General features: G+C 41.9%; 2 protein-coding genes across 2 annotated transcripts; one reads left to right on the top strand and one right to left on the bottom strand.

Moving 5' to 3' along the window:
- Positions 1-383: 383 nt before the first annotated feature.
- On the bottom strand, positions 384-2,842 carry LOC133926404 (uncharacterized). The gene is made up of 4 exons (XM_062372338.1): positions 2,588-2,842; positions 1,833-1,891; positions 1,310-1,491; positions 384-762 (listed from the first exon to the last, which is right to left on the bottom strand). Exons 1-4 carry the CDS (start codon positions 2,754-2,756, stop codon positions 687-689), a joined length of 486 nt encoding a protein of 161 aa, XP_062228322.1. The 5' UTR covers positions 2,757-2,842; the 3' UTR covers positions 384-686.
- Positions 2,843-9,992: 7,150 nt separating this feature from the next.
- Positions 9,993-12,801, top strand: LOC133926394 (fructokinase-1). Its single transcript, XM_062372326.1, has 4 exons — positions 9,993-10,631; positions 11,666-11,998; positions 12,244-12,360; positions 12,432-12,801. The coding sequence occupies exons 1-4, from the start codon at positions 10,239-10,241 to the stop codon at positions 12,558-12,560; spliced, it is 972 nt and encodes a 323-aa protein (XP_062228310.1). The 5' UTR covers positions 9,993-10,238; the 3' UTR covers positions 12,561-12,801.
- The last annotated feature ends 14,921 nt before the right edge of the window (positions 12,802-27,722 follow it).

The following is a 27,722-nucleotide window of genomic DNA, read 5'->3' as shown; positions in this document are numbered from 1 at the left end:
ACTTGCTGATATTTCCGGGCCTGACTTTCAGAGTCCCGCGCTCCCCACAGGGGCTTGCCGGGCTCGGCTGATCAACTGCGCAACGTGCCGGCGCTCTCCCGCGCACAGCCGGTCGTGCTCGGCTCGCGCCGCTTGCCACCGCGCCGCTGTGCCGTAGCGCCTCATCACTCGCTTGCTACCTCGATCTACAAATCTTTTGGGTTTCCATTAGATTTTCAATCGTTTAACAAAAACCCCTTAAGTAAGCAGCACTCTACTAGCATAAATGGATTGAAATTTTCCCGGAAGAGCTTGTGTACCTTAGTACTTGCACTGCAGATGGCGAAATGTGGAGATACTGAAAGCTCTTTATGCATTCTTTACCCTCTTCATCGAGGTAAAGCTCCAGGGAAAAAAGCGCCACATTACAATAAATAATTTCGCATGGATCACAGTACCAGCTGACTGACAGTAATAACAGAACAAATGTAAGCCATAACCAGCAAATTCTCTAGTACAAACATTTGAGGTGTACCAATGCTATTTTGAATCAGATGTGGCTGCTTTAGCATACTCAAAAAAACCCCAAGTATCATGGAAATATTCAAATGGGCAGAGATTTTGCCTGCAACAAACCAAACTCCCTAGAGTTTACTGAGATATCAGCTAGGAAATGTTTTACAGGGACAGGAACTCATCCCAGGCTCTCAGCTGTCTGATTTCAGTGGCTTCACCTTCTCCATGAGAAACTGCCGAATATGCTCTCGCTTCCAGTTGTCGATCCTGCAAGTTCAGTGGGTTTTAGACTTTTAGTAAATGAACCAGTGAACAAATGAAAACACTGTTTTACCATACATTAGGTACGTTGTATACATAAAGAATAAAAAAAGAAATTATTCGGTACAATGGCAACATCTTACATCTATGAATGAATGGTGTACCAAGGGAAAATTCAGGACACTTTAGAAATGACCTAGTGCTGAACATACTACTGCAGCTTTATGAAGCACTCCACTACCAGTATACGAAAGCATTTTTCTGTCCACAGAACTATGTTCAAATTAAAAGCAGCGTGCAGACACAAACGAATCCAACATATCTTTGCCTATTGCATCAACCATCAGATTATTACATGAATTACGTGACATGACTGCATGAGGAAGGATGATGTGAAAGCAGACAACATGAAAGTGCCAGCGCGTAATGAAATAAGATGGAATGAAATGAAAATGGTTCAGACAGTTCTTATAGTATTTGTTACAGAAGTCCAAGAATCTACATCATTCTCCAAGATAACTAGAGGCTTATTCTCGAGTTAAGTGGAACCTGCCTTATGGTCTCCTTCTGTTCGCCTTTGTCGTCAAGCATTATGAGCTTTGGTGGAGAACCATAGGAATAACGGGCTTCCACATAAGGAAAGCCATCTTTAGCCTCTTCGAGGAAGCCAACAACTTCTGGATAAAACACCAGCTTTCTCATACACACCTCAATTATTGCACCGGAGAATGTGAGCTTCAATAGAAAATAGCAAACACAGTCAGATACTATATCAAGTAGAAGTAAAAAACTGTATGGCACTTCTAACACTCATGTCCATCCTAAAAGAACATTCTATAAGTCTTGTTTACGTGCTACTCGGGACCTCTGACCTTCAAGTTTTGCCTTGACTATATGTCATGATTCAAGCATACAGAGCTACAGCCATTTTAAAAACGACACCTAATTGGCCATCCCTATAAGATCTAACCAGTATTCACATAAATCATCTGATAGTAAGAAATTAGCATAAAATGTACTGTAGGTAAAAACAGCTGTCTTCCTTACAGCAATTCACGCAAACTCATAGTTCATACCTTGCTGATAGAATCATCTGAATCCTCAGTGCAACATTTACGGCAGTCCACCACCAGCTCTGCGAACAACCAAAAAGTTGTTTAAATTTGAAACAATCATATGGCACAACACAACGCATAGCTAGTACAGGTGAAAAAGAATTTCACCCTTAGTTGCTTTGCCAATAGACAGTGACTTAATCCTAATGGAGGCATGGAGCAATTGAAAAAAAGATTCATCCCAGGAAGCAATGAGCAAACTAGATAACATATGATCCTCTAAATTAAAAGTTCAGTTGGCAAAATGAATGATCTTTCCAATCCTGTTAGCTTCAGAATGCATATTGCGGCTTACAGCATCTGGATAACACCAGTGAACCACCGTTTTGTAGCCCGTTCGAAACTTGACTGCGTGAAAAAAAAAAATAACGGAAAGCCTCAAATCCACCAATCCTCAGTGCGCTAAGCCGCTAACCCTATCTCTCCTTCGTGCTTTAAGCTTTATTAATCGAGTTGGCATTGGTCTGTGGTCCAAAAATCTTATCGTACCACCCTAGTTAGCAGATTTTCGCATTAAGAGATCCAATTTCCCAGCTGCAAGCGAAGCAGCGAACATCTTGATCCAGATCACTCTCCAAATGAGTGAAACTGAGAAAAGGTAATTCGCATCCGAATGACTCCTCACTCCTACGCCTTCCCGGCACAGATCGCAAATCTTATCAGTAGCGCATGAGGCATGACGACCAGCTGTAGGCCAGAGGACGATGTGCCCATACCTTGGTCCTTGACGAATTCGGCGAGGGCGTTGCAGTCGGAGCAGACGGCGAGGCCGGTGAACCCCAGCTCCTCGCACTCCCTCGCCCCGAGCCGCTCGGCACGGCTGAGGCCGGAGAAGCACATGAGCACCACGGAGACGGCCGCCGCGACGGGAAGAGTTCGATCCATCGCTCGCCTCGCCAGTCGCCCCCACCACGACGAGTCGACGGCGATGACTAGCTACAAGCAGCGCTCTTTCCGGCTTCCCCCCAGCGATCTTTCTTCTTTTACAAAAGAGCCCCTGTACGAGACGAAAAATTGGAAACATTATCCAAGCGGGCCGTTTATATGGGCCGCATCTGCAAGTTATGCAAATGCGGCCCGTGATGGAACACGAAAGGCCCAAATGGCTCGGCCCAAGTGAGCGCTGCATGTAAAGCATCGTCTTAGAGAAAAGGTGATGCTAATTTTGAGATGCTTAAAAATAGCATCTATTTCAGGCAGCGCGCCATCGGATGTCTATAATACATCACGAGTCTTCTTTAACCTTTATCGGATCCCAGTGTTAGCTCTCTTTCTTGCCTCCTGTCATCTTCGGTATGTCTTCACTATCGGATCCGTGTCTATCACCCGCCGTGCTAACCTCTCCATTTATAGCTTTCCTACCTCGGCACCGGCCCACCGTTGTCTCGTCGCTTCGTCCCACGTTTTCGTCTCATACATCGAACCGACCTTTCTTCTCAGGAGCTCTTCTAAACTCAACCAAGAAGGAAGCCTCCTAACCCTATCAACCACCGCCGTTCTTCGTTGCGTGAGAGATAGAGCTCGTCGTCGTCATCTTCCGTCAGATTGGAAACATGTTGTGATCCACATGGCTCTAATTCGCACGCCGTATCGGCATGTGAAGCGAAGGCCAAGCCTTGCCTATTCTCCTGAACTAGGATTCTCGCATGCAGGAAGGGAGTATTCGGATGCTCTGAAAAGGGAAAACCAAAGCAGTTGTAACAGTGTAAGACTAATCATTGAAGCAGTCATATTCGTGAGAGGAAAAAAAAAAGTAAGGGTCCATTTATTCGTGTTTAAATTTATCACATCTATAATTAATCATGTTATAAATTTTTAAATAATAACGTTAGCTTTTTAACCTGCACATCATACTCTTAGTTTTTAACTAATTTTGTCATATTTATAACTAAAAATTTATAAGTACACTTTTTTAGTTAACCTTAGCCACGAACCAAACGGGCACAAGCACTTTATCTGAGAAAACCACCGGCGAGGCACGCGGATCTCTGAAATCCAGTTGGTCCAGCCAGCCAACTGACGCGCGGGTTCAGGGTTTCATGCCCACCGGCTCCTACGCTTCGCGGGTTTCGGGAACATGCAGACGCAGAAACCCGATGCAGGGTGGTTAAAATATTTTGTGGTTGGCTTTACCCACGCACGCATGTAGATTAATATATAATTGGGTGTCTGCTAACTCCTGCGACTCCATCGGAATGCAAAATTTCACTTGTCTTTGCGTGATGATTTATTTATGTTAAGATTTATGTTAAAGAGTTAAGTAAGAGAAAAAATATATCGGTTGCGAGAATAAATGAAAGGTGCAAAGTATGAACATACTCCGTATGAGATAGGTCGTGCGTTCATAAGTGGATGTAGAGTTGTATTCTCCTCGGTGCATCTGACGATGATGAGGTCAAGAACAGCAGAGAATGAGCATGTAGGTTTCTTTCTTTCGACCCTTTTTTTCTGAGTCGGTGCACGCGAAGTCAGATTTGCCATCTCAAAAGTCTAAACTGAAGACTGGAAAGAAGACTTTACAGCAGTACGACGGGGGTGTGCTTTTGTAACTCGGAATTCAGCATTCTGCTCTTTGTAGCTGCTGCTATTTGTTCAGTTGTTTTCGTATCGTCAGGTAAATCAACCGAAAACAACGTGACTTGCCCTGCTGGTTCGTCAAAGAAAGCGATGAAACGAAGCCGTCAGTCAGGCTGAAACTTCGAACAAGCGAGTCAACGCACGCATGCTCCCTTGAACATTGACGCTACGATGCTATCCGTCGTGCATAATTCGAGCTGGTCGCATACGATGAGCAATTGGAACCAGCTCTCTCAGGTGAGGCCTCAGCACATAGGCACCACAGCGTCCTGAATCAGATAACTGAGCCTGCATATACAAATGGATGTAGCCCGAGTTTCTGAAAGTTGGAACACAGGAATCCTTCGTTGCTGGCAAAAGTTGGAGCGGATAAAATGGAATTAGGAACTGATGGGTGTAAGACCGGAATCCTATCCTTGGACTGTAGAAAAAGCAATAGCATCCGTGCCCAACTCAAGTCTTATTCCGTGCTCAGCCTCAGCGTGATCCAGACCAGACGGGATAAGTCCCTGCAGAAACGCAACACTGCTATGCTCCGCTCTTTCAAAACTCATCACCCCATCTCGGAATCTTCCATGCACCGACGGAAGAACACAGTCAGAAAGGATAGAAAAAGACGGTGTATATACTACTTTCAAAAGAAAGTGAAAAGAAAATCGCCCATAGAAAAGTGACAGGAAAATTAAAATAACTAGCTCATCAACGTGTCCAGCTAAACTGTGTGGGTACTGCACATGGTCTCGTGTATCTCTTCCTCCGTTTTCAGGTTACAGAACGCTAATATATTGCTATGCTGCCTTCTTGCTAATGCCTTCCAATTGTCAGCCTCGTGAGGTGAGAACAGAATCGTCGATTGCCAAACAACACTGTTACACTGCAAATCTAGTGCAGCTTCCCTCTGCCAGGGTAATACCAGCTGCGTGCAACACCGTGGCCCTTGTACTTTTACTTAGTACTGACGTGTGGGGAGGGTTCCACTTGTCGTGAGCGCGTTCTCAACAATCTGACTAGTTCGTGGGTTGAATCTATGGTTACTGACAACTAGGCCAAGTTAGGTTGGGCTGAACATCGTAATCTGTAGGGATGAAAACGGACGGGATAAATCCCGTTCCGTTCCGATCTATTTTCTATATTTTCTTATCTGTTTTCGATTCCGTTTTCGAAAGAAAATGTGAAAATGAAAACGGTTATGGGGTTTTTCTGATCATTTTCGGATTTTCTGTTTTTAATCTTGAATTTCTCGTTTTTCTAATTGAGATCAAACTTCACAAATCACCATGTAGTCCACATACCAAGTCTGGTCGGTCAGTCCAAACATAACCTCTATTTCAAAGTTCAACCAGATCCCAGTGGTCCAGTCTCAGTCGGCTGCTGACCTACCGATGTTGTTCAAGCTCTTGCACCACCTACAATCCTAGTCTTTGTATGATTGTATGTTATGCCGAGTACTCGAGTTACAACATGATAGTTATTTTTCAGTTGATACTTATGTCATTACGTGGTTCATCTGTGTATGATATAAATTATTTTTATTGGTGTGAATTTATGTGTCGCGCCGATGTTTGAAATCATTGTTCTACGGATCGATGTTCTCATTTTAAATTATCGGTTCCTGACTGATACCCGCATATTTATGTTCGGATTGGTTCGTTTTTGATATCCCGATATTCCCGAGTTCGTACCCGTTTCCGGCTTTCCCGTTTTCGATTCCGTTTTCGAGAGAAAAATGTGAAAATAAAAACGGTTAGGGGGTTTTCCCGACCGTTCCCGTTCGTTTTCATCCCTAGTAATCTGTTCTTCTTGTTTTGCCGGTACTGGTGGCCCGCACATTTAGCGGCTCACTTCAGTACTCATTTCGATGGTAAATTCATATTTAGATGATCAATTAATAAATTTATTATCTGATTTTTGAATTTTTTAATATTTCAATCAAACATATCTGTATAGACATACAAAATAAATTTGTATCAACCAATCCCAACGTAGAAGTATTAAAAAACTTTAACTATAGGTATTCTTTGTGGAGCAGTATGGGCTAATGAGGCGTGCGTATCCTATTGGAATTGGGATCCTAAGGAAACTTGAGCGTTGATTACCTGGATTAGAAATCTTTATGGGTGAGACATAAATTAATCCAAAGAAGCTAAGACAAAAATCTAGAATTACCAATAAGCATCATTTTGAAGTTGATTGCTTTAATGACATTTTTGATTGGCTACTTTCTAGATCTTGATAGGCGTCTCAACTAGACAAACTCTTACTTACTTGTTTGCTCGGCGGCTGCTTTTAATCTAAGAGATTTATTTTACGATTTTAATGTAGAGAGTTTGATAAGTTTGACTAAATTATATCATAATAATCTTGATTCTAGAGGATTGAGAGAACTTAACCATCTTCTTTCTTTACATTTCTAATGTGCGAAAAGATGATATATTCTTCAATATACAAACTATTGCTGAGCTTTCATAAAAAATATTAGAGACAAGAAAACACATTCGCTATCATTTGATTTATCGACTTTTGAAGCTAGTACTTATATTGTCTATCGCATTGCTACAGTTGAGAGATATTTTTCGGCCATAAAAACTATGAAAACATATTTGTACAATCGTATTGGTGATGAATACATGAGTAATAGCCTCATTTGCTATGTGGAGAAACAAGAAATATAAAAAATTACAAATGATGTTGTAGTCCATCGCTTCAAGACGTTGAAATAACATAAATACCAGAAGGTAATGCATTACTTTTATTTGATCTTTTCAATTCAATTTCTCATTAAAAATGTTAAGTCATGTTTTTTTACATATTTTGTAGGCCATGGAGATTGAATGGTGTATTCTGCTAATACCAATTGTATTTTGTTTGTGAATTCAATGTTATTTAACTTTATTATACTATTTTAACAAATGTTATGGGATTCTTTATTTTGGTAAGCATTTCTATCATTATTTTTTTATTATTTGTACATTATGTCAAAATTTTATTGTCCCGTATATATATTAAAATGTGCACTCAGATAGTTGATGCTCTAGTTTTGTCCCTGTTTTGAATTGAACAGCATGACCGGACCACTTAAAAATAATTGTACAGCTATCTAGAATTAAGACAATTTTCTTTCTCTTTCTATCATAAGCTCCTCTTTAATATCTTCCAAACTAATGGTTGATAAAGGGACCCTCCAACGTACACCGGCTGATGTGTTGATGCTTGGAGCAGTCTTGTTGTTACAGATGGTTTAAAGAAGTGCGCAATGCCAAACATTGATGAATAAACCAAGAAGTCCACAACAACCACTGATATCTCACAATCAAATTAATATTCATGAGAGAGAAATATTTAAACCAACAAATCAATAAAAATTTAATTTAAAAAATAGACAATCGACAAAAATAAAAATAGATGAAAAATTTAAACTCTACTTATTAAGTCATTGGAGATACAAACACAATTAACATGGAGACACTAAAATAGGCAAGAACATTGTGTTCTTCTGGCATGGGTGCAGGAGGGCGTGTGCGTATAGCTAGCCTTTACAAAGAGGATGGGTAGCCACGCCGCCATCAGCTGGCCCACATGGAACTTAACTCGCTGCCGTGTGGGTCCATTTGTGTGATGGCCATGGAGATAGGGACGGATCGACCGTGAGGTCGTGAGGGGCTTCAGCCACTCCTTTGTCATCGATTTTATGTTTAGTTTTTTTTGTCATTCTATCCTTATTTTTATTCAAATCTTCATCAAATTCACTATTCACCAATTCACAGTTTAACAGTTCCATTACTTTAAAAATTAATAGTTTTCTATTTCTCAAAAATTCTTTGAACTTTTTTGCATGTTTCACAATTTTTGTGCAACCTATTTTAATTGGATTCATCAAAAAGACTATGTAGAATTTAAACTAAAATTCTTCAAAATAAATATTACTTTTATAATTTCTAACAATTGTTAGGGTCTAAAATAAAATCCCAAAAATCTAAAAAAATTATTAATATTCTTCTCATGTGATGGACTAATTTCTAAAATTATTTCTAGCTCTAGGTTATACGGTGAAAAAGTGAGTTCATTTATAATACTCTATTTCCATCTATTGTATCACACTGCATATAAATAGAGTATTACAAAAGAACTTACTTTTTCACCATATAATTTAGTGTAAAAATAATTTTATAAATTAGTCCATCACATGAAAAGAATATTAATGATTTTTCTAGATTTTTGGAATTTTATTTGATGCCCTAACAATTGTTAGAATTTATAAATGTAGCTTTTTTTTTTGGAGAATTTTAGTTTAAATTGTACATATGTTTTTGAGTCAATCCAATTAAAATGAGTTACACAAGGATTATGGAACACATAAAAAAAAGTTTTATGATTTTTGGAGAAACAAAGACTACTAATTTTTGAAGAAACGGAACTGGTGAATAATGAATTATAACATAGGATTGAACGGAAATACGGATAGAATTGCAAGAAAAAAAATGAAAGATAAAACCGATGGCAACGAAGAAAGTCCAATTTTTTTTCTAATGACATCTAGGGAACTTCTTGGGTTAGTTGCTTTGCGAACTGAACTATAGATCGGTCCATGTTTGTCATGCTTAGGTGTTTTATGATCCATTTTGTTTTTTTTCTCACATGTTTTTGTTTCCTCTTAATAATACAATTGGTTGTGGTGGGCCTCCTTGAAGTGCAATGATCACGCCTTGAAAATCCGACAACAAACTCCAGGGACGAGCATGTAGTTTGGTAGATGGCATAGACAACATACCATTGAATTAGACACCCATTTGAATATGATTTTAAAGCGTGATTTTATTCCATTAGTAGTTAATTGTTCTTAACTTTAAAGAAAAACAACCTTAGGTCACGACTATATGCTTATTAATGTTTGAGCTATCAAACTAACACTGAACACATTCAAGATGAAATATTATTGATTTTATTCCAAAATAAATTCCTAGCACGCGAACAACATTTATTTGGCGTGAAAGCTAAAGTCATCAGCTATACTCTGTTCACATTTCTTTCCAGCTCACGAAAGTAATGCCCCCTTTATTAAAAGCTCTTCTTAGTTTATTTAAGGAGCATTAGCATGGCAACATTTGAACCTTCACACGACATATGATGTCTGTAAATATAATTGAATTTAACCTTACATCACTCCAAACGAACTAATAAATGTGAAGTAAATACTCGGCATACTCGGGACCACTACACTGAAAAAGGACCGATACATCTGACTATTTGTTGCAATGTTGTTTTTTATTTGTGTTATCAATTTCCATCTTGCTATCATGCTATTTTTTGCTATAATCATTGAAATCAACCTCGCACGCTTTATCAATTCCCAAATATTTGTTGGCTCCTCAACTGGAAAGGATGTCCAGCATACTTCAAATATAGAAAACGTGATTCACTCACCGTTACATGGGAGGAAATGGTTCCATCTAAATTTTACAAGGCAGGCCAGGAGCAGCCCTGAATTGACCGATCCAACCAGGGCAGCCGTCAACAACACCTGGTCACCCTGCTACGCTACCCCCCACGAAACCCATCACGGCCGCGCACGGCGCACACCACCACCGTCAGTCCATCTCCTCCCGTCCGCCTCCACCGCAAGGCCAGCAACCCCTCCTCTTCTTTATATAACACGCCGCCTCGCCGCCTCGCCAGAAAATTCTCCACACGCGCCTAGCCATCTCTTCTCTCTCTCTCTCTCTCTCTCTCTCTCTCTCTCTCTCTCCGCCTCTGTCCGTGCGCGCGCTGTTGTTTGGGGGAGGGGCAAGGGCAATGGCGGGCGGGCGCGAGCTGGTGGTGAGTTTCGGGGAGATGCTGATAGACTTCGTGCCCACGGTGGCGGGGGTGTCGCTGGCGGAGGCGCCCGCGTTCCTCAAGGCGCCGGGGGGCGCCCCGGCCAACGTCGCCATCGCGGTCTCGCGCCTTGGCGGCGGGGCCGCCTTCGTGGGAAAGCTCGGGGACGACGAGTTCGGGCGCATGCTCGCGGCCATCCTCCGGGAAAACGGCGTCGACGCCGGCGGCGTCGTCTTCGATGCCGGGGCGCGCACCGCGCTCGCCTTCGTCACGCTGCGCGCCGACGGGGAGCGTGAGTTCATGTTCTACCGCAACCCCAGCGCCGACATGCTCCTCACCGCCGACGAACTCAACGTCGAGCTCATCAAGAGGGTAAGCCTGATTCATGGTGATCTCCCATTCATACCTTTATCTCCGTGATCTAGGAACAACTTGATCGATTCCATCGATTATAAAAGAATCCTTGGCCCATTTCCTGATCGATTCCATCGATTATAAAAGAATCCTTGGCCCATTTCCTGATTGGATCTGAACGCGAGCGCTAGGCTTCTTGTGCTGATTTCGCGTGCGGTTTAGGTTGCGGCGTCTGTAATTTTCTTGGGCCTGTTCCTGTTTATTACGCTAAAAGGTGTCCTTTTCCTTGCGCCTAATTCGGGCGCTTTGCCGTAATGCTGTTGAATCTTCTCGTGGAATCCAAAGATTCCTGCGCAAAGTGGGCGCCTTCGTTGCTGGTTTTGGTCGGATCTTGTTGTGCGTTCTAGTTGGCGAATTGTTCTTTTCTGGATCTGGTCATGTGGTTTATGTGATTCATCCAAACATGCATGAAAATTGGGGGAGACAAATAAGTAATCCAAAGGAGAGCCGTTATGAAACTAGTCAAACCTGTGATTCTTGGATTCATCGGCGTGAGCTGGCCTTGTAGAAATCATTAGTCATGCCGTGTATTAATGGATTCCACTGGAATTTTTGTTTCTTTGTGTTGGGCAATAATTGTGAGCATTTCAACTGATGTCACGTAGTTCAGCTTTTGCACAGATTAGTTGAACCTTTGGAAAACCTTTGCTTGTTTCAGTGTGATGCGCTAAGACAAAAAAGCAGAAGTATACATACCAGACAGATTGTTTGATATGTGAATTTGGTAAACGGTATTCCAACCTTTACCTCTACAGCTTGAATTAAATCGATAATTACCACAAATCAGGCGCTGTTAGATGGTTCATTCGATCATGCTTATTGGAAATATGGTTCAAAATCTGTGTCTTTTGTACTAAAATTTACTGGAAAATATGTGCACTCTTCATGATATGACTTGGACTTGAATCAGTTAGCTTGCATGAAACTTGCAGTACCACACTGTCCGTTCCCCTTCTTTTTGGGTAAATTCTCATAAGTTATAATGTATTCAGGCTGCAGTCTTTCACTACGGATCAATAAGCTTGATTGCTGAGCCTTGCCGGTCGGCACATTTGCGTGCCATGGAGATTGCCAAAGAGGCTGGTGCACTGCTCTCTTATGACCCGAACCTGAGGGAGGCATTGTGGCCATCCCGTGAGGAGGCCCGCACCCAGATCTTGAGTATCTGGGATCAGGCAGACATTGTAAAGGTCAGCGAGGTCGAGCTTGAGTTCTTGACAGGCATCGACTCAGTGGAGGACGATGTTGTCATGAAGCTGTGGCGGCCTACCATGAAGCTGCTCCTGGTGACTCTTGGAGATCAAGGATGCAAGTACTATGCCAGGGTATGCTTATAACTTTGTGCTACCTATTGTCCAATGAAAATGGTTATTTATGCTGAATATTTGTGGCCTGCATATATCCAAACTTCACTAGGTCCTGTCTTTACTAAATGCAAAGTGTGCATTTTTAGTATATAACTTGCACAGTTACTACTGTGACTTTTTTTTTTGTTTGAAAACAACAGTTACTACTGTGACTTGATTTCTGCTGTAGCTGAGACTCACAAGTCTGCTATACTTGATTGCAGGATTTCCATGGAGCTGTCCCTTCCTACAAAGTACAACAAGTTGATACAACAGGTGCAGGTGATGCATTTGTTGGTGCTCTGCTCCGAAAGATTGTCCAAGATCCTTCCTCGCTACAAGTAAGCTGCCCACAAACATGTCCTTCAGTATTTACCGTGTCACAGAAATTTGATGCCTGCTGATTGTACAGGATCAGAAGAAGCTAGAGGAGGCGATTAAATTCGCCAATGCATGTGGAGCGATCACCACCACAAAGAAAGGGGCAATCCCGTCGCTGCCCGCTGAAACTGAGGTCTTGCAGCTGATAGAGAATGCATAGATCATCCTATGTGCTACGTTTTTCACTAGCTTCGACTTCTGCAAAAATTGTATTGTATGCTGATCTGGATCAGAAGCAGCGGGTACTGCAGGATACCTGCCCTTTTTGTTTGCTCTACTTCCCTTTCTGGAAGGGTTTTTTGTTTTAGAACTCTACTTTGAATAAGCAGAGTCTTCTATGACACAGTGCCTTTGATATGATTAAATAATAAATCTTTAATCGTAGCATAAATTTTCATATATACTGAATTCTTGTTCCAGTGTTCTATGAATTGCTTTTGGGGTTCCATTTGAACTGTGATATCTCCCCTATGATAGTTTTTTCTGGTATCAATGTTTGGCAAAGAAATACATGTTCATTAATGCTACGTAAATTTACCAAGTGCCTAAATATTGTGATGCTCCTGGTAAGAGATGGTATTCATAGTCATTCATAGCTTTAAATTTCTACATATAGCTCAGATAGATTACACTACTTGCATAAGACATCTGTGCAATCTTGGTCCGTAACTACTACTTTCATCAGATTCTTTGTAGGAGATCTGAAACTGTCCTGGTTTCGTTTGAGGTTCAGAGAACTTAAGTTCACATGTGTTGTTCTTTACTTGCATATGACATCTGTGCAAACCGGAAGCCTGAGCTCTTTGGTGGGTACTTTACTGTGTTGTTGCATGACCTGACATGTTGCTGAGGAATATACCCTGCATTTACAAGGCTGTCTCGTATGATTGTTTCCTTGAACGAAAGCTATATAACTCCTTTGTACTTTACTCATTTTATGTGAAGTATGAACTGCAAAATGCTTAAACGTGACGTGAAGAGACTGCTAAACAAACATTTAGATGTGCAATAAAATAAGGTGGCCTTAACCGAAAATATGTCTCTTTTACTCTGTTTTCTCGTATAGTGGTAGTTTTGTTTGGGTGAAACCTCTGTTGCTCTGCATCTGGACCTCATACCGGCAGTTTCAGCGAAGAAGGCATATCTTTATTTCAAAATGTGCCCAAACCTGATTCGTCTTGTTCAACTCATAAAGTATTTTCAATAGCTACGAGATACATAAGCTGACAGCTTAAACATCACAAAGATCTCATCTAGCTTAAACGTTCTCCAGCTCGTTCATTCGCTGGTCAAAAAAGAAAACCAAATCCCTGCAGGACGGTGTCAACATCTACGTCACTGTATTCACCACACACATACAGCATCAAACAAGCCCGAATTGTCGCTGTCACATAATGAACAACGAAGAAAGCCAGAGGCCAACAAGAGAAGGGAAACATAATCAGCGACTTTGGTAATGTTTTCCGTTTTTAATCATCCACTGCTTATCAAGAATCCATATGATATGGCCAGAGAGATACGGAGGGTACTCGCCCTCTAGAAGAGACTCTGAGCAGCATATTTAGAGTGTTTAAACTAGTTTTTCATTTATTGCTGCGGATCAATCTGAGCTCCCTTATATAAAGCCGGCTAACAAATTACAACTCTATCTCAAGCTAACCGAACACATCTCCAACTAACCAACTCTGATTTAAACTACTACCAATCTTTATCTCTAACTAATGAATCTAACCAATGCTAATTTATCTCTAACTTCTAGTGCAGCACATCTTCTCGCGATTCCAACATCTTCGCTTGCTGATCCTTCAGTTTGCTCCGGCGCCTGTAGGTTCTCCTGACAAAAGAGTCAACAACACCATACATTCTTCCCAATATACAGTGACCGCCATCCCATCGCGCCTATCACTGGACTGACATGTCAGCGCCACGTCGGTGTGAGCATCGGAGCCGTGGAAATAACTCTCTCAGCAATGTCCTTCCCTGTCATAGGTGCAACGTCCGTGTCGTTTTCTCTATAACCATGGCGCATCTGGTTCTTTAGGCTCGTGACGGAGAAAGTTCCAAGTGTTTCTGGGAAGGCGTCTTTCGATTGCACCCAAAAATGCTTCGTTTTGGTCGCTGTTGCTTCTTCTCTCTTATCCTCAGGGAGCTAGACAGATGATATTCTCACCAAACAGAGCCTTAAAGGTCTCGGGGTGCAGCTCGTAGTATGCTCAGTTTCTCACGCACTCGATCTACTGACTTTGCTCATGTAGTGGTGCCGTGTCTCAAACCTATATTGGCAAGCACAGAAACTTGCAAAGAATGGTTGGCAGAAAGGAATCTCAAGCAATTCGATACCAAGAACAGCAGAGAAGCTGGCATGTCTGCACGCACGTTATAAATGAACGCCGCCGCTGCGGGACCAAACCTCCCAAGCAATGAAAGCAATACCAAAAGAACCGGGGTTCTCTTTTCTCTTTTGAAGTGTACGATTTCGCGTGCTCCGGGGAAGTATGAATCATCCACTTTATACCATGCGGCATTATAACTTTTTAAGGTGTCTGTTTATTAATCACAAGCGTGGACCTATGAAATGAAATGTGCCGAATTTTTTAGAAAAGAGAATGTTTTATTATTCCAATCTCTGCATGAGATTTGCACTCAACTATTCATTTATTACATAATTCCAGCCTCCAGCTGTAAGGAAAAGGCCACCAAATGGCCAATAGAAAATAAGTACCAAACATAAACATAGAAAGCCTAAGCACAACTTCTCTTAGTAGACAACCACCCATGCTTGGTGAAGATCTTTAGTATCGTGGTCTCTAGGATACGATATATCCATTTCATTTTACTTTGTGCTTCCTATTTCTGCAGTAGAGACCAAAGTTGGAGCTAGTACGTTCTCCTGAAGATTACATGCATATATGAATTGTATTTTGCCTTATTAAATACAATATTATTTCTGGTTAGCCATATAGCTCAATATAATGCACATGCCCCAACCAAAACTTGGAGAATCATCTTGGGATCAATATTACTCCACCATCCATTAGCCATGTATGATATATTAAGAGGAGAGAGAATTCCAAAAGTAATATGTACAGTTCTCCAAATGAATTTAGCAAACTGACAATCAAAAAATAAGTGTTGGATAGTTTCGTCGTTGTTGCAAAAATAACATAGAGTACTACCTTGCCAATTACGCTCAGCTAGACTATCTTTTGTTAAAATAAATTCCCTACTCAAATACCACAAGAAGATCTTTATCCTTAAAGGCAACTTTAATTTCCATATGAAGCGGTGTGGGCTAAAGAAACCTTCATTCATTAATTTTTTATATATGGTTTGTACAGAGTATAAGCCGAGGGATGTAAGCACCATCTGAAAGTATCCTCCTGATCATTAAGCTGTACCAATGCAACTCTAGCTATTAGGTTGTTCCAAGCTATTAATTTATTCCCAACAAGTGCCCTACGAAAAGACAAATTCATGTGTTGGAATTGAAAACCTCAGCTACTGTATTCTTCCTTCTTGCAATATTGTAAAAAGAAGGAAATTATTCTTGTCACGTAAGGTTTCCTAACCATTTGTCCTACCCGAACCTAATTTAGATACCACTATTAAGTTAGAAAGATTCTAAACTCAAGAATTGGTCCTTAACCTTCATAGGGCTTGACCAAAATTGAGAGTCCCTGGTTTCTATTTTACTTCTCCAATAATTTTATTCTTTAAGTACTTATTCCTAAGAAGCTGCTGCCACACACCATCCTCGTTTATTTTGAAGATACGTTTTTTCTTTTGGTATTTTGGCAAAGCGAGAGATCGTGAAGTGTCGTGCTTTCGGTTTTCTTTAGATGTCACACAATTATTTCTAGGATGGATATGGGGATCATGGATCAGTGGTCAGTGCAACCCAAATGGAACATATGCATGCACTGAAGAGTGAAGATTCTAGCTATAAATCAAAGGGAGTAGTAGGCTTGGTGCTGCCTGCTGCGTACTTTTTTTAGGGCAGACCACAAGAGCTTTATTCAGAAGGAGCAGGATTACAATCCCTAGAAGCGACCTCTCTTAACCAGTCCGGAGAGGAGCTAAGCCAGGAACAAACAGGATTATCAGCCGTAGGCATTTTCGCGCAACAATGCGCATCTGAATTTGCCACCCGTCTAACAAACACAACACTGAAATAATTGAAAGACATTCCAGGCTCTAGGATCTCATGCCATAAACCAGAAACCGATAATTTTGCCCGGGTCTCCGCATGAAGAAGATGAACCAGCTCAAGACAGTCTAGTTCAAGAACAACCTTGCCATAGGCGAGGGCGGATCCAGCCCAGATTTGAGCGGGGCCTGCTAGCTATTGCGCGTCTGTAGCTACAGTAAAAATGGTCTACAGTTCACTAAACGAATAAAAATGAGTGGGGCCGTGCCCCGCTCGGTATATGCTGGGTCCGCCCCTCCCTGAGTGCCACTGCTAAGAGCAAGCCGTCCCTCGCCGCCAAAGTTTCCGCTGTCAACCCATCCGGTACATCCTCATACCATCGTGCCCCAGCTTGCTAGAACAGAACCGTCATGATCCCGTAGAACATCACCTCCCGCCCCCTGTAAACATCTTACTGTCAAAGGCGGCATCCGAGTTTACTTTCACCACGCCTACCTCAGGTGGTCTCCAGGAAGCACGTCTGTGTGGTTTAGGGACTGGCTCGTTTGTCTGCATGTAGAGCACCTCCTCCACCAGATTAACAATGTATTTGGCTGCCAATGTAGGGCTCCATTTCGAGTTACCATGTCTTCTAGCATTCCTGACTGACCACAGCGACCATACTCCACACACAAAAAGAGCAGCATCCTCAGCTAAGCACAGCCTACCGGCGACCAAATCCCGAGTCCATGTGTGGGGATGCAAAGGCGGTAGTTTCTTACCTGTTGTGTCCTTCAAAATTTGCCAAAAACGCCTCGCAAAGGAGCATTGTACGGCAACGTGGAAGAGGTGTTCCAATGTATCTCCGCAGTCCTCACAATGGCTTTCATGCATCACATGTCTTCGCTTGAGTTCAGCTTTTGTGGGTAGGAAATTGTTGATGGCCCTCCACCAAAATATCCTCACCTTTGGCGGTGGTGCTTTCATTTTCCACAGCATCTTCCGCCAAAAGCCCTGCTCAGATGAACTCGGCATATCACTGTCCAAGTTCCGCATCCTGGTTTTCTCTTCTTTCAAATTCTACTAGTTTGATTGGCGCGCGTACACTGTGTTCATTTTTGTTTTGCTATGTAGAGCACGGCAAAAGAAGACTAAAAAATTAAGTTCACAAATTTTGTACATTTCAATATTTATTTATAAAATTATTAATGTTAAACACATTAAATTAATTATAGAGAAAATAATAGTACTTTTATGCATGCACATAGTTTTAACATGTAGGTGAAAGTAATACTAACCAAAAAAAAAATTGTTTCATATTTTTTTGAGTTTTAGATATTTTTCTTTGCATTTTAGATTTTTTTCAGCTGATTTATTAATGTAACTAATATTCATTTCGATATTTTTCTAGAATTTTTGGAAAAGAAAATTACATATGTATGTATATACATTTATATATGTATACATCTATATGTATACCTATATGTATATATACGTGTATATACATATACGTACACGGGACCTGAGAGGGCGCCAATTTCTCTACCGTTAGAATATAGTATTGATATTGATAGGCAGAGCGGACAGAGTAACAGCCTCCTCGTTCATGCGCCCATGCCAAGATATCCTCCTCCATTGTATTACCAGTCTTGATTTTCATGATAGCATCAGCATTCATCCGAATGAATGAGTTACGAATTAGTTGCTCGTTCCATATTCGGCTCCCTGGCATAAACAAATCACTCACTAGCGTCACATTGGCCTCCGCGATCCTCACCCGAGGTTTCATTTTATTAATGTAACTAATATTCATTTCGATATTTTTCTAGAATTTTTGGAAAAGAAAATTACATATGTATGTATATACATTTATATATGTATACATCTATATGTATACCTATATGTATATATACGTGTATATACATATACGTACACGGGACCTGAGAGGGCGCCAATTTCTCTACCGTTAGAATATAGTATTGATATTGATAGGCAGAGCGGACAGAGTAACAGCCTCCTCGTTCATGCGCCCATGCCAAGATATCCTCCTCCATTGTATTACCAGTCTTGATTTTCATGATAGCATCAGCATTCATCCGAATGAATGAGTTACGAATTAGTTGCTCGTTCCATATTCGGCTCCCTGGCTTAAACAAATCACTCACTAGAGTCACATTGGCCTCCGCGATCCTCACCCGAGGTTTCATTTTTTGCATTGCCGGGGATCCAATTATCTTCCCACACATTCACGATATTACCCGGGCCAATCCGTTTTATTACCCCCATCTTGTGAACCTGACGGCCATGTAGCATTGCACACCATGTTTCAGAGCTTCTTTCTTTCTTGTTGCTGTCAAGAAATCGCCATTCGGGAAGTACTTGCCTTTGACAACTCTGGTGCACAGTGCTTCCAGGCGGGTTAACAACCGTCAGCCTTGCTTCCCGAGCATAGCTTGGTTGAAGAGAGCCATATCCCGGAAGACCATCCCGCCTTCTCCCTTCGGTTGGGTGAGTTTTGGCCAGGCCTGCCAATGTATTTTGTGATTATCGATGTTGCTTCCCCACCAGTAGTTGGAGATGTAAGAAGTCATCTTCTGGCATACATTCGCCGGTAATTTGAAGCAGCTCATCGGGTACGTGGGGATTGCCTGCGCAATTGATTTGATTAGAACCTCGCGTCCTGCGCAGCTCATTGTATTTTCACCCCAACCACAAACAAAATTCCGCACTCTATCAGCAACATAAGTGAAAGCACCATCTGAGATCATACCAACCGCCGTTGGAAGACCCAAATATTTTTCGCACAGGGCTTCAGTGTCAATCTGCAGTATTCCTTGTGCTAGTTGTTTCATCTCATCATCGCAATTGGAACTGAAGACTGCCGACTTCTGTTTATTAACCAACTGGCCGGACCCCTTGTTATAAGCATCCAGAATGGAATTAATCCTCTCTGCATTCCATACTGTAGCTTGAGTGAAGATGAGTCAATCATCTGCAAGGAGGAGGTGAGAGATCCAGGGCGCATGCCGACTAACCCTTATGCCCCTAGAGATGTACTGCGGACCACTGTATTTAAGCATACATGACAAACCTTCAGAACAAAGTAGGAACATGTATGGTGAAATGGGATCACCTTGACGAATTCCCCTTGTAGGCTTGAAAGGTGGGGAGAACATGCCATTTATTCTGACAGAGAAGGACACCGTCGTCACACATTTCATGATCAGGTTAATCCAATTCTATGAGAGCCCGAGAGCTCTCATTATCGCATACATATATCCCCATTCGACGCGGTCATAAGCTTTAACCATATCTAGCTTCACTACACAAGCCCCACCTTTACCTTTCTTCTTCCTGAGGTAGTGAATACATTCATACGCAATGATCACGTTGTCTGTAATGAGCCTACCCGGGACAAATGCGCTTTGCTCATCAGCAATAATCTCGTCAAGAATACCTCTTCGCCTGATAGCCATGGCCTTAGAACAGATCTTATACAAAACAGTGCGTAGGGAGACTGGTCTGTACTGAGATAAATCTTGCGGATGTAGAACTTTAAGAATCAAAACAAGTAACGTTTTGTTTACCTCCTCCGGCATTGCTCCTCCATTAAGAAAACCAAGGCATGCACTTCCCGGTGCCTTCGAAAAAAAACCCGCACTGAACCCGTCCACCCCGGGGGCTGTACTCGGCCTCATCATGAACAAGGCCGTTTCTATTTCCATCGGGGTAAAGGCTCGGTCCAGCCGCGCATTCATTTGGGTCGTGACCTTGGTTGGCACACCATGCTCGGGTCGAGGTTCTCCTGGGCCGTGAACAGCTTCTGGTGCCTGCTGCGTACTTGTGTCGAAGCAGTAGGCCTGGGTGCCCCCAAGTGTTGTGCTTTTGAGGTCTAGCACTCCTCCCCGGTTGAGATTTCGAACCAGTGCAGCGCCGGACTTCATTCATGCCGCAAAGGCGCACAGGACTGATCGATCCAAAACCTGGATGGAAATGGAGTCAAGGCGGGTCCAATGGTGGACTCGCGATTTGGCGTGCCAAAGCGCGCGCACACCGGCCGGCGCCACCCAGCAGGAGACAGGGCACCTGGGGCTGGTCGATCGACGCTCCTTCGCTAGGCAAGGGCCGCGTCCGCGCGCCGTTGGTGCAACCAACCGAAAAGTCTGATCTGAGCGCATGTTACTTACCTCTGTCGCGCCCCTATCATTTAGCTGTCAGAAACCAAAGAAGGAAGGAGTAGTCCAGCGGTTGGGTTAGGGTTCGGGGTTAGGATTAGGGTTGGGGTTGGGGTCGGGCTCCATTGGCTGGCAGGCCTAGAGGGAGGTCCGGGGGCGGCGGTCGACAAGGTGGAGGTTAATTAGAGATAAAACCGACAAAACCTCAAAACGACAGGACGACACAAGGCGATGAAGACAACTAAATGACTCGTCCACCATAGAATCACAACTCAAGAAAAGCCCACCGTAGGTCATTGTTGCCAAGCTCAATTCTCACCGTAGCAGCTCCGACTTCCCATAGTGAACCTCGATCGCTGCCTTGCCGTCGTCACGCTGGCACTCACAGCCACCACAAACGTAACTAGGAAAGACCATGCCTCTTATCATCGTTGTCGAGCTCCGTTAGAGCCTATCGACGCAGCAACTCCGACGCCACACAACACGCCCCTTTCTAGCATGTCAGCCGACCATCCGAGCACAAAGCGAGATGACCGAACGTCGAGCCCAAGCCGTCAGCCGCCCAAACATGCGAAAGGATATCTAAGACAACTCCTCCAAGGAGGATGCGACATCGAAGATGCCGCCATCATCCGTCCAGAATTCCGGACCTGGGTTTTCACCTGGAAAATCCTCTGGGTATGGGGGCACCATGACAATGCCTAAGGGAGGAAAGCGACGTCATTGGCATCGCCATCGTCAGCACTGGCAGAAAGCTAGACTAGGCTTTCACTCGAAGCCCCAAAACTCCACCCACCGCGTAATCGATCCACGTCATCATCGCCACACGCGTGTCGCTCGCTACGCCACCACTAGCCAGAGCACTGATAAAAAGAATAAAATTTATTACTAGACCTTTGTTGTAATATTGTAATTTGCCTGTTATATATTAGGGACATGCAGTTTTACATGTGACGGCTCTCATTGATTATAGACTATCCTCATATAACATTCATTCAACTATGCAACTAGTGCAAGGCGGTAATTATGAATTTTTTTCATTTACGCAAATTTGGATGTATTGTTTATGTGCCAATATCGTTGCCACAGTAAATCGCTATAGGACCTTTGAGAAAAATTGAAATATATGTCGGTTATAAGACTACATCTATAATCCGATATTTAGAACCAACAACCAAAAATTTGCATACAGCCCACTTCCTTGATTGCATATTTGATAAAAATAAATTTTTATCATTAGGGGGAGGAAATATACCCTTGGATGAAAAATATCGAGAAGTTATTTGGCAGACGGAAGGAATTACGGCACATGATCCTCGTACTAGTGAAGCAAATGATGAAGTATAGAAAATTATCGATTTGTAAAAATTAGCAAACGTTTTGCCTGATCATTTTTGTGATTTGACTAAGTCGTATGTGCCTACACGTAATGCACCAGAAAAGGTGAAAGTAACAAAAGAAGGTACCCCTTATCTTATCCAAGAAGCTCCGAAAAATAATAAAATGACAAGAAATTAGGTTTCTCGAGTTACAAGTAGCCGGAGACGTTTGGCAAAAGTGAGAAATAAGAGCTTACAACAGCTGATCATAAAAATACCTCAAAGGAAGAAGAATGGGAGTCAGTTGAGACTTGACGATGGTGTGGAACCTAAGAAAATAGGCATACGAGTTTTGAATCTTCCCACATGGGAAGAAACCAGTGAAAATGCGAGCGCTGAAATCGACGCTGGTAAACTAAAGGATCTTTCTTCCATAGTAAGAAATAATGAAGAAATACCTAAAAGAAATAATGAAGAGCAAGATGAAAAAGCACATGAAAATACAACATATGATGAAATAGCAATGAACTATGTGAATTCAGAGGAATCTTGAAACAGAGCAACCACAATAGTCAATATATACTTCGTAAGTAAAATTGTCACAGTTATAGATCATGACCTTGAACTTGCATCGCTCACTGAATGTAGAATGAGGTCAGATTGGAAAGACTAGCAAAAGGCAATAACAGCTGAATTGTTATCCCTGAACAAAAGAGATATTTTTGAGCCAATATACCACACACCTCCCCACATCAAATCAGTGAGATACAAGTGGATTTTTGTTCATAAGAGGAATGAAAGGAATGAAATTATAAGATACAAAGCATAACTAGTTGTACAAGGTTTCACTCAAGAAATACGTTGATTATGAAGAAACATATTCCCTAGTCATGGGTGGAATTACCTTTAAATATTTTATCTCAATGGCAGTCAACCTAGAGTTAAAAATAAAACTGATGGATGTTGTGACCGCATATCTTTATAGAGCCTTGATTCGAACATTTATACGAAGGTACCTGGCTATATGGGTTGAAATAGTTTGGTGACACAATGGATTTCTGCATATGAAGATGATCTTAATATCATCGGTACAGAAGAATAAATTGAAGAAACAAGCTTGTACTTGAAGTCTGAATTTGAAATGAAAGATTTGGATAAAACCAAGTTTTTCTTAGGCATGCAGCTAAAGCGCGTGACAGATGGAATTTTTGCACATCAGTCAAACCAGACTCAGAAGGTGTTAGAGCGGTTTAGTTTTGAAAAATCATTTCCCTCTAAAACCCCTATGGTCAAAAGGTCATTGCAAGTAGATTAAGATCCCTATAGACCTAGAGAAGAGGGGGAGGAAATATTGAGACCGGAATTTTCATACTTAAGTGCAATAGGTGCACTAATGCATCTGGCTAATTGCACTAGGTCAGACATAGTATTTGCAGAAAACCTACTTGCATGATATAGCGTAGAGCCTACTAAAAGGCATTAGAAGGGCGTGAAGAATATTCTGTATTACTTGCAAGGTAGCAAAGATCTAGGTCTGCTCTACAGAAAGAATCGGGACCTAAGTCTGGTTGGATCCGCAGATGTTGAGTATCTATCAGATCCGTATACAGTAAAATCATAGACTGACTATATTTTTCTATGTGGTGGAACTGCAATATCCTGGAAATCTTCAAAGCAAAGTCTTATATCTACTTCAACGAAGTACTTAAAAATAATAGCTTTATATGAAGCTGCACGGGAATACGTATGGCTTAGAAGATGGATTAATTATATCAAACAGTCATGTGGTTTGAATACTACTAATAACCCCACCATTATTTATGAAGATAATGTTACATGTATTGCATAAGTGCAATTGGGATATATGAAAAATAACTTAACGAAGCAAATCAATTTCAAGTTCTTTTATGCTCATGAATTGTATAAAATGAATAAAATAAAGGTAATATATACCAAATCATATGAAAATCTACATATTTATTCACTAAGTCTCTTCTTGTATCTAGTTTTGAAAGATGTGTTTGTGGCATTGAGATGATGAGATTTAGAGTGTTGTACATTGGGGGGAGGGGATTTTCACAAATAACAATACGAAGAATTAAATCTTAATCAAGAAGATTAAGTGTCCAAAGTTAATCATGAAGATTATATGAAATATTTTGGGTGAATTGTACTTTTTTTTTCCTTAAACGAGTTGTTTTGAAGTTTCTCATATTAAGATTTTTAATGGGACAATTCATGTAACCATGTCGTGTGCTATATATTCTTTCTCATAATTTTTTTTACTAGGTTTTTAATTAGTTTTGATGAGATATATGCATTTTACAAGAAGTGTACAAAGTGGTGTTAAGAAACCTAGAGTTTAACAACCAAATATGAGCTGTCTCGATCTCTTAAAAGATTTGATTCTATCTTTTAAGATTTTTGATACTATGTATACAAGACAGAATATTGTAGAATACAGATTAATAAAGAAGATAAAGTTTTTCTCCTACATTATATCTCCTGTATGTGATTATTTTTTTAAAAAATCTCTACAGTACACCGGTAGCAATGATTCCTCGATAGTGTTAACAAATCGGAGCCGAGCTGCTGCGAAAAGAAGACGACTAATCAAGATTCTGTAGTAAGCCAATTTGCATTTCATTTCTCTAGCTTGCAAATAGAATAGACGTTTAGGTCACCTGCTCCACATCAACTCGCTCGCGATACGTCCTTCAATTGATTTCGAGATCGAAACCGAAACAAAACAATGGGTTAATCTGGCTGGGCTAAATCATATACTAGCAAAGTTCTTATTTTTTAAGGCAGGAGCCCTCATTCTATCCGCCAGCTGAGCTAGAGACAGAACAATGGTTAGATTTTAGCTGGGGCTACGTCTGAATTAACAAGAATTGTGTAGGGCCACAACCACAAGCGTGATCCACAACCGGCTAACAACGCAATTGTGTAACGTACGTAAAAAGGAGACGCGCGTGATCCACGAGCAGCTTGGACCGGCTCTTTTTTTTTTGGTTGCGGAAGGGATGAAATTATATTACCAGGAAAACACATTACATCCGCATATTGTACCAAAAGCCCTATGAGAAAAGAAATTACAACGAAGCCCTTTAAAGTCTTGTTCTCCGGTTGCCGTCGCCGAGGAAGATCGCCGGAAACGGAACCATCTCCACTGCTGTGCTGACAAGGAGCTCCAAACATTGGAAAAAGCCGCATAAGCCAACGCCCTGGAAACTCTACGACACATCTGGACCACTGAACGTGATCCACGTTCCACGAGCAGCTTCTCTGCTTGCACTTCTTCGCAGGGTAAAGCTAGAGTTCTAAAGACTTGAGTGCGTATATCAATGTATCTAAGTCTAAATGATGCACATATTTAAAATTAGATGATATATAAGATGTGAAATTAAAGTATTTATTAATAATAGAGATTTCATTTTTTCCCCTCATGCCAGTGTACTCGGATCGGCTATTGTAGCTTCACCCCTGCTTCTTCCTTCTCGTTAATTGGACACACACAGCGAGCCTGATGATGATTCTGTCTGAAACCCCAACAGCAGTTGGCCGCGCCTTCGCACGATAGCGAGAAGAAGAAAAGAAAAGAAAATCCATGGACTTCGCCGGCATGCCTGCATGTGAGCATGTGAGGAAGGACGTGGCGGGCCGTCCAGGGAACCGGGAAGGAGATAGAGAAGACAGCGTGTCCCGAGCCCGACAGAGAACTCGTGCGTCGCGTGGCAAATTGGCACGCGTACGTCTAATCGGAGCTGAGTGGGCTGCTGCGAAAAGAAGACGAATCAAGATTCAGTAGTGAGCCAACTTGCGTTTCATTTCTTCAGCTTGCAAATAGAATAGACGTTTAGGTCACCCTGCTCCAGATCAACTGGATCACGATACGTCCTTCAATTGATTAAGAGATCAAAGCCGAAACATGCGATCAAAACTAGCCGGTCGCCAAGTTGGAGTACTTATATATCCAGTTTTTTTTGTGGGTGGGGGGGGGGGGGTGGCAGAAGCCCAGTTATATTAAAACAGGAAGCATATAGATCAATCTTCTCAAGGTTGACAAAATACAGATAAGATCCTAAAAAAAAAAAAAAGAAGGAAGCCTACAGGGTCTTCGTCACATCACCTAAATACCTTGTAGTTTGCCGGACCGCCGCAACGCTCTGAGGCGGAGGAGAAACACTGAGGACGGGAAACAGAGCACCTGCGCAAGCTACATGAAGTGACATCCAAACACTTTGGCTAGCCGCAAGACTTGATTCCACTTGGAGCATCAGCTGTCCAATCCATGCACTTGCCAAGGCAGATGAATCGGCGCCGTCGAAAACACCAGCGGCTTAGGAAAGGAATCTAGCATCACCGATAGCACCGTCAATCTAGAAAGAACCTAGCACCATCAAAAACATAGCCGATGATCCTGAGAACACAAAATCCAATCCAAGTGGATGGATCTTCCACCCCAACCGCTAGAAGGGATAATATTACATATCTTACAAAGTCATGAGCTAAACGACCGCTGGAGATGGCGCCACCACCACAGAAACCTAGCAATGGATAAAAATCCCCACATAAGCACGTTGCCATAGGGAGCGAAGAACTAGCCTACTTAGATAGATAGATCTTCAAACTAATAGTTAAAATATTGCACCGGTTGCTGACCCCTTGCATCCCAGCCCCATTCGGAACCAAAAGGCCACCGGAGGAGAGGGTAGCTGAAGAAGCCGACACTCGGATCGAATCGTCTGTTGGGACGCCTCTTTCTACTTTTTACGGATGGAGGAAGAAGAGAGTATTGGTTCCAGAACTTCTATATCCGGCTTGTTGAAACCTCTTCTTTGGAGAATCTCTTCTCTAGTCTTGCTTGCAGGACTGTTCTTGATTTACCCTGGAACTGGAAGGTGTAGTTACTCTGCTCCCTCTAGATGCTCTACCAAACGTAAATTAATATACCACTGAAAGCCCAGGGATTTTCCAAGGGTAGAAAAGTGACTTGTCCTAAACAACATTTTAGGCGACGATAGCAAATCGCTAGCTGACAGAAGATGGACTATATCTTCTCTTGTCTAGTTACTGTGCGTGTTTCACGAGATCATTATATATATCGAACCAAACTTCAACCAAAAAAAAAAAAGATACCATGTGACCATATCTTGTTGGCTTATATCAGTCCAGTGGATAAAATTATGCAAGCCTAAACGATTGGATCGATCTTTTAGTGCAAGTTGGCATCAGATTAAAACAGATAGTTGGTGTGGGGTCCCTTATTTCCCCCTTTTGCGATTGATGTCGAGTACGATTAACCATCCTTCCATCGCTCATTTATCACAAGCTGTCATCATGTACACAAACAAAACCAAACATATGAGTGGTTGGGACAGGGCTACAGGCCAATATATAGCAGCATATTAAATAAAACGAAAGTACGAATCTCCGTTAAAAAATGGAAGTATGAAAAATATTGCTATGCAAGGTTATCTTGGAAAACAGTAAAAGAAAAAAGGGCATGGTACAGTGATTACCAGAGGAACCTACTTCGCCGTCCCCTGAGATCAGAAAATGATGAGGCCACCAGAGAAGATGACCACGAGTCAACGATCAAGGCCACACGAGAGAGCCTCCAAATTAATCCCGCGGTAACATCGGGTTAAAGTTAAGAAAACTTACAGGCAATTGAAATCTAGCAATACCCTAATGGA

This window comes from Phragmites australis, chromosome 1, assembly GCF_958298935.1.
Source record: "Phragmites australis chromosome 1, lpPhrAust1.1, whole genome shotgun sequence".
Taxonomy (NCBI): domain Eukaryota; kingdom Viridiplantae; phylum Streptophyta; class Magnoliopsida; order Poales; family Poaceae; genus Phragmites; species Phragmites australis.
This window is presented reverse-complemented; position numbering and strand designations above follow the sequence as displayed.

What these genes read in the sequence shown, in the direction of transcription:
- LOC133926404 (XM_062372338.1), bottom strand. Translation starts at nt 2,756, where the DNA reads ATGGATCGAACTCTTCCCGTCGCGGCGGCCGTCTCCGTGGTGCTCATG. An exon ending in CGAATTCGTCAAGGACCAAG is followed by an intron (nt 1,892 to 2,587) that starts GTATGGGCACAT and finishes GGTTGTTCGCAG; the next exon opens with AGCTGGTGGTGGACTGCCGT. An exon ending in GAACAGAAGGAGACCATAAG is followed by an intron (nt 763 to 1,309) that starts GCAGGTTCCACT and finishes CTGAACTTGCAG; the next exon opens with GATCGACAACTGGAAGCGAG.
- LOC133926394 (XM_062372326.1), top strand. Translation starts at nt 10,239, where the DNA reads ATGGCGGGCGGGCGCGAGCTGGTGGTGAGTTTCGGGGAGATGCTGATA. An exon ending in ACGTCGAGCTCATCAAGAGG is followed by an intron (nt 10,632 to 11,665) that starts GTAAGCCTGATT and finishes TAATGTATTCAG; the next exon opens with GCTGCAGTCTTTCACTACGG. An exon ending in AAGATCCTTCCTCGCTACAA is followed by an intron (nt 12,361 to 12,431) that starts GTAAGCTGCCCA and finishes CTGATTGTACAG; the next exon opens with GATCAGAAGAAGCTAGAGGA.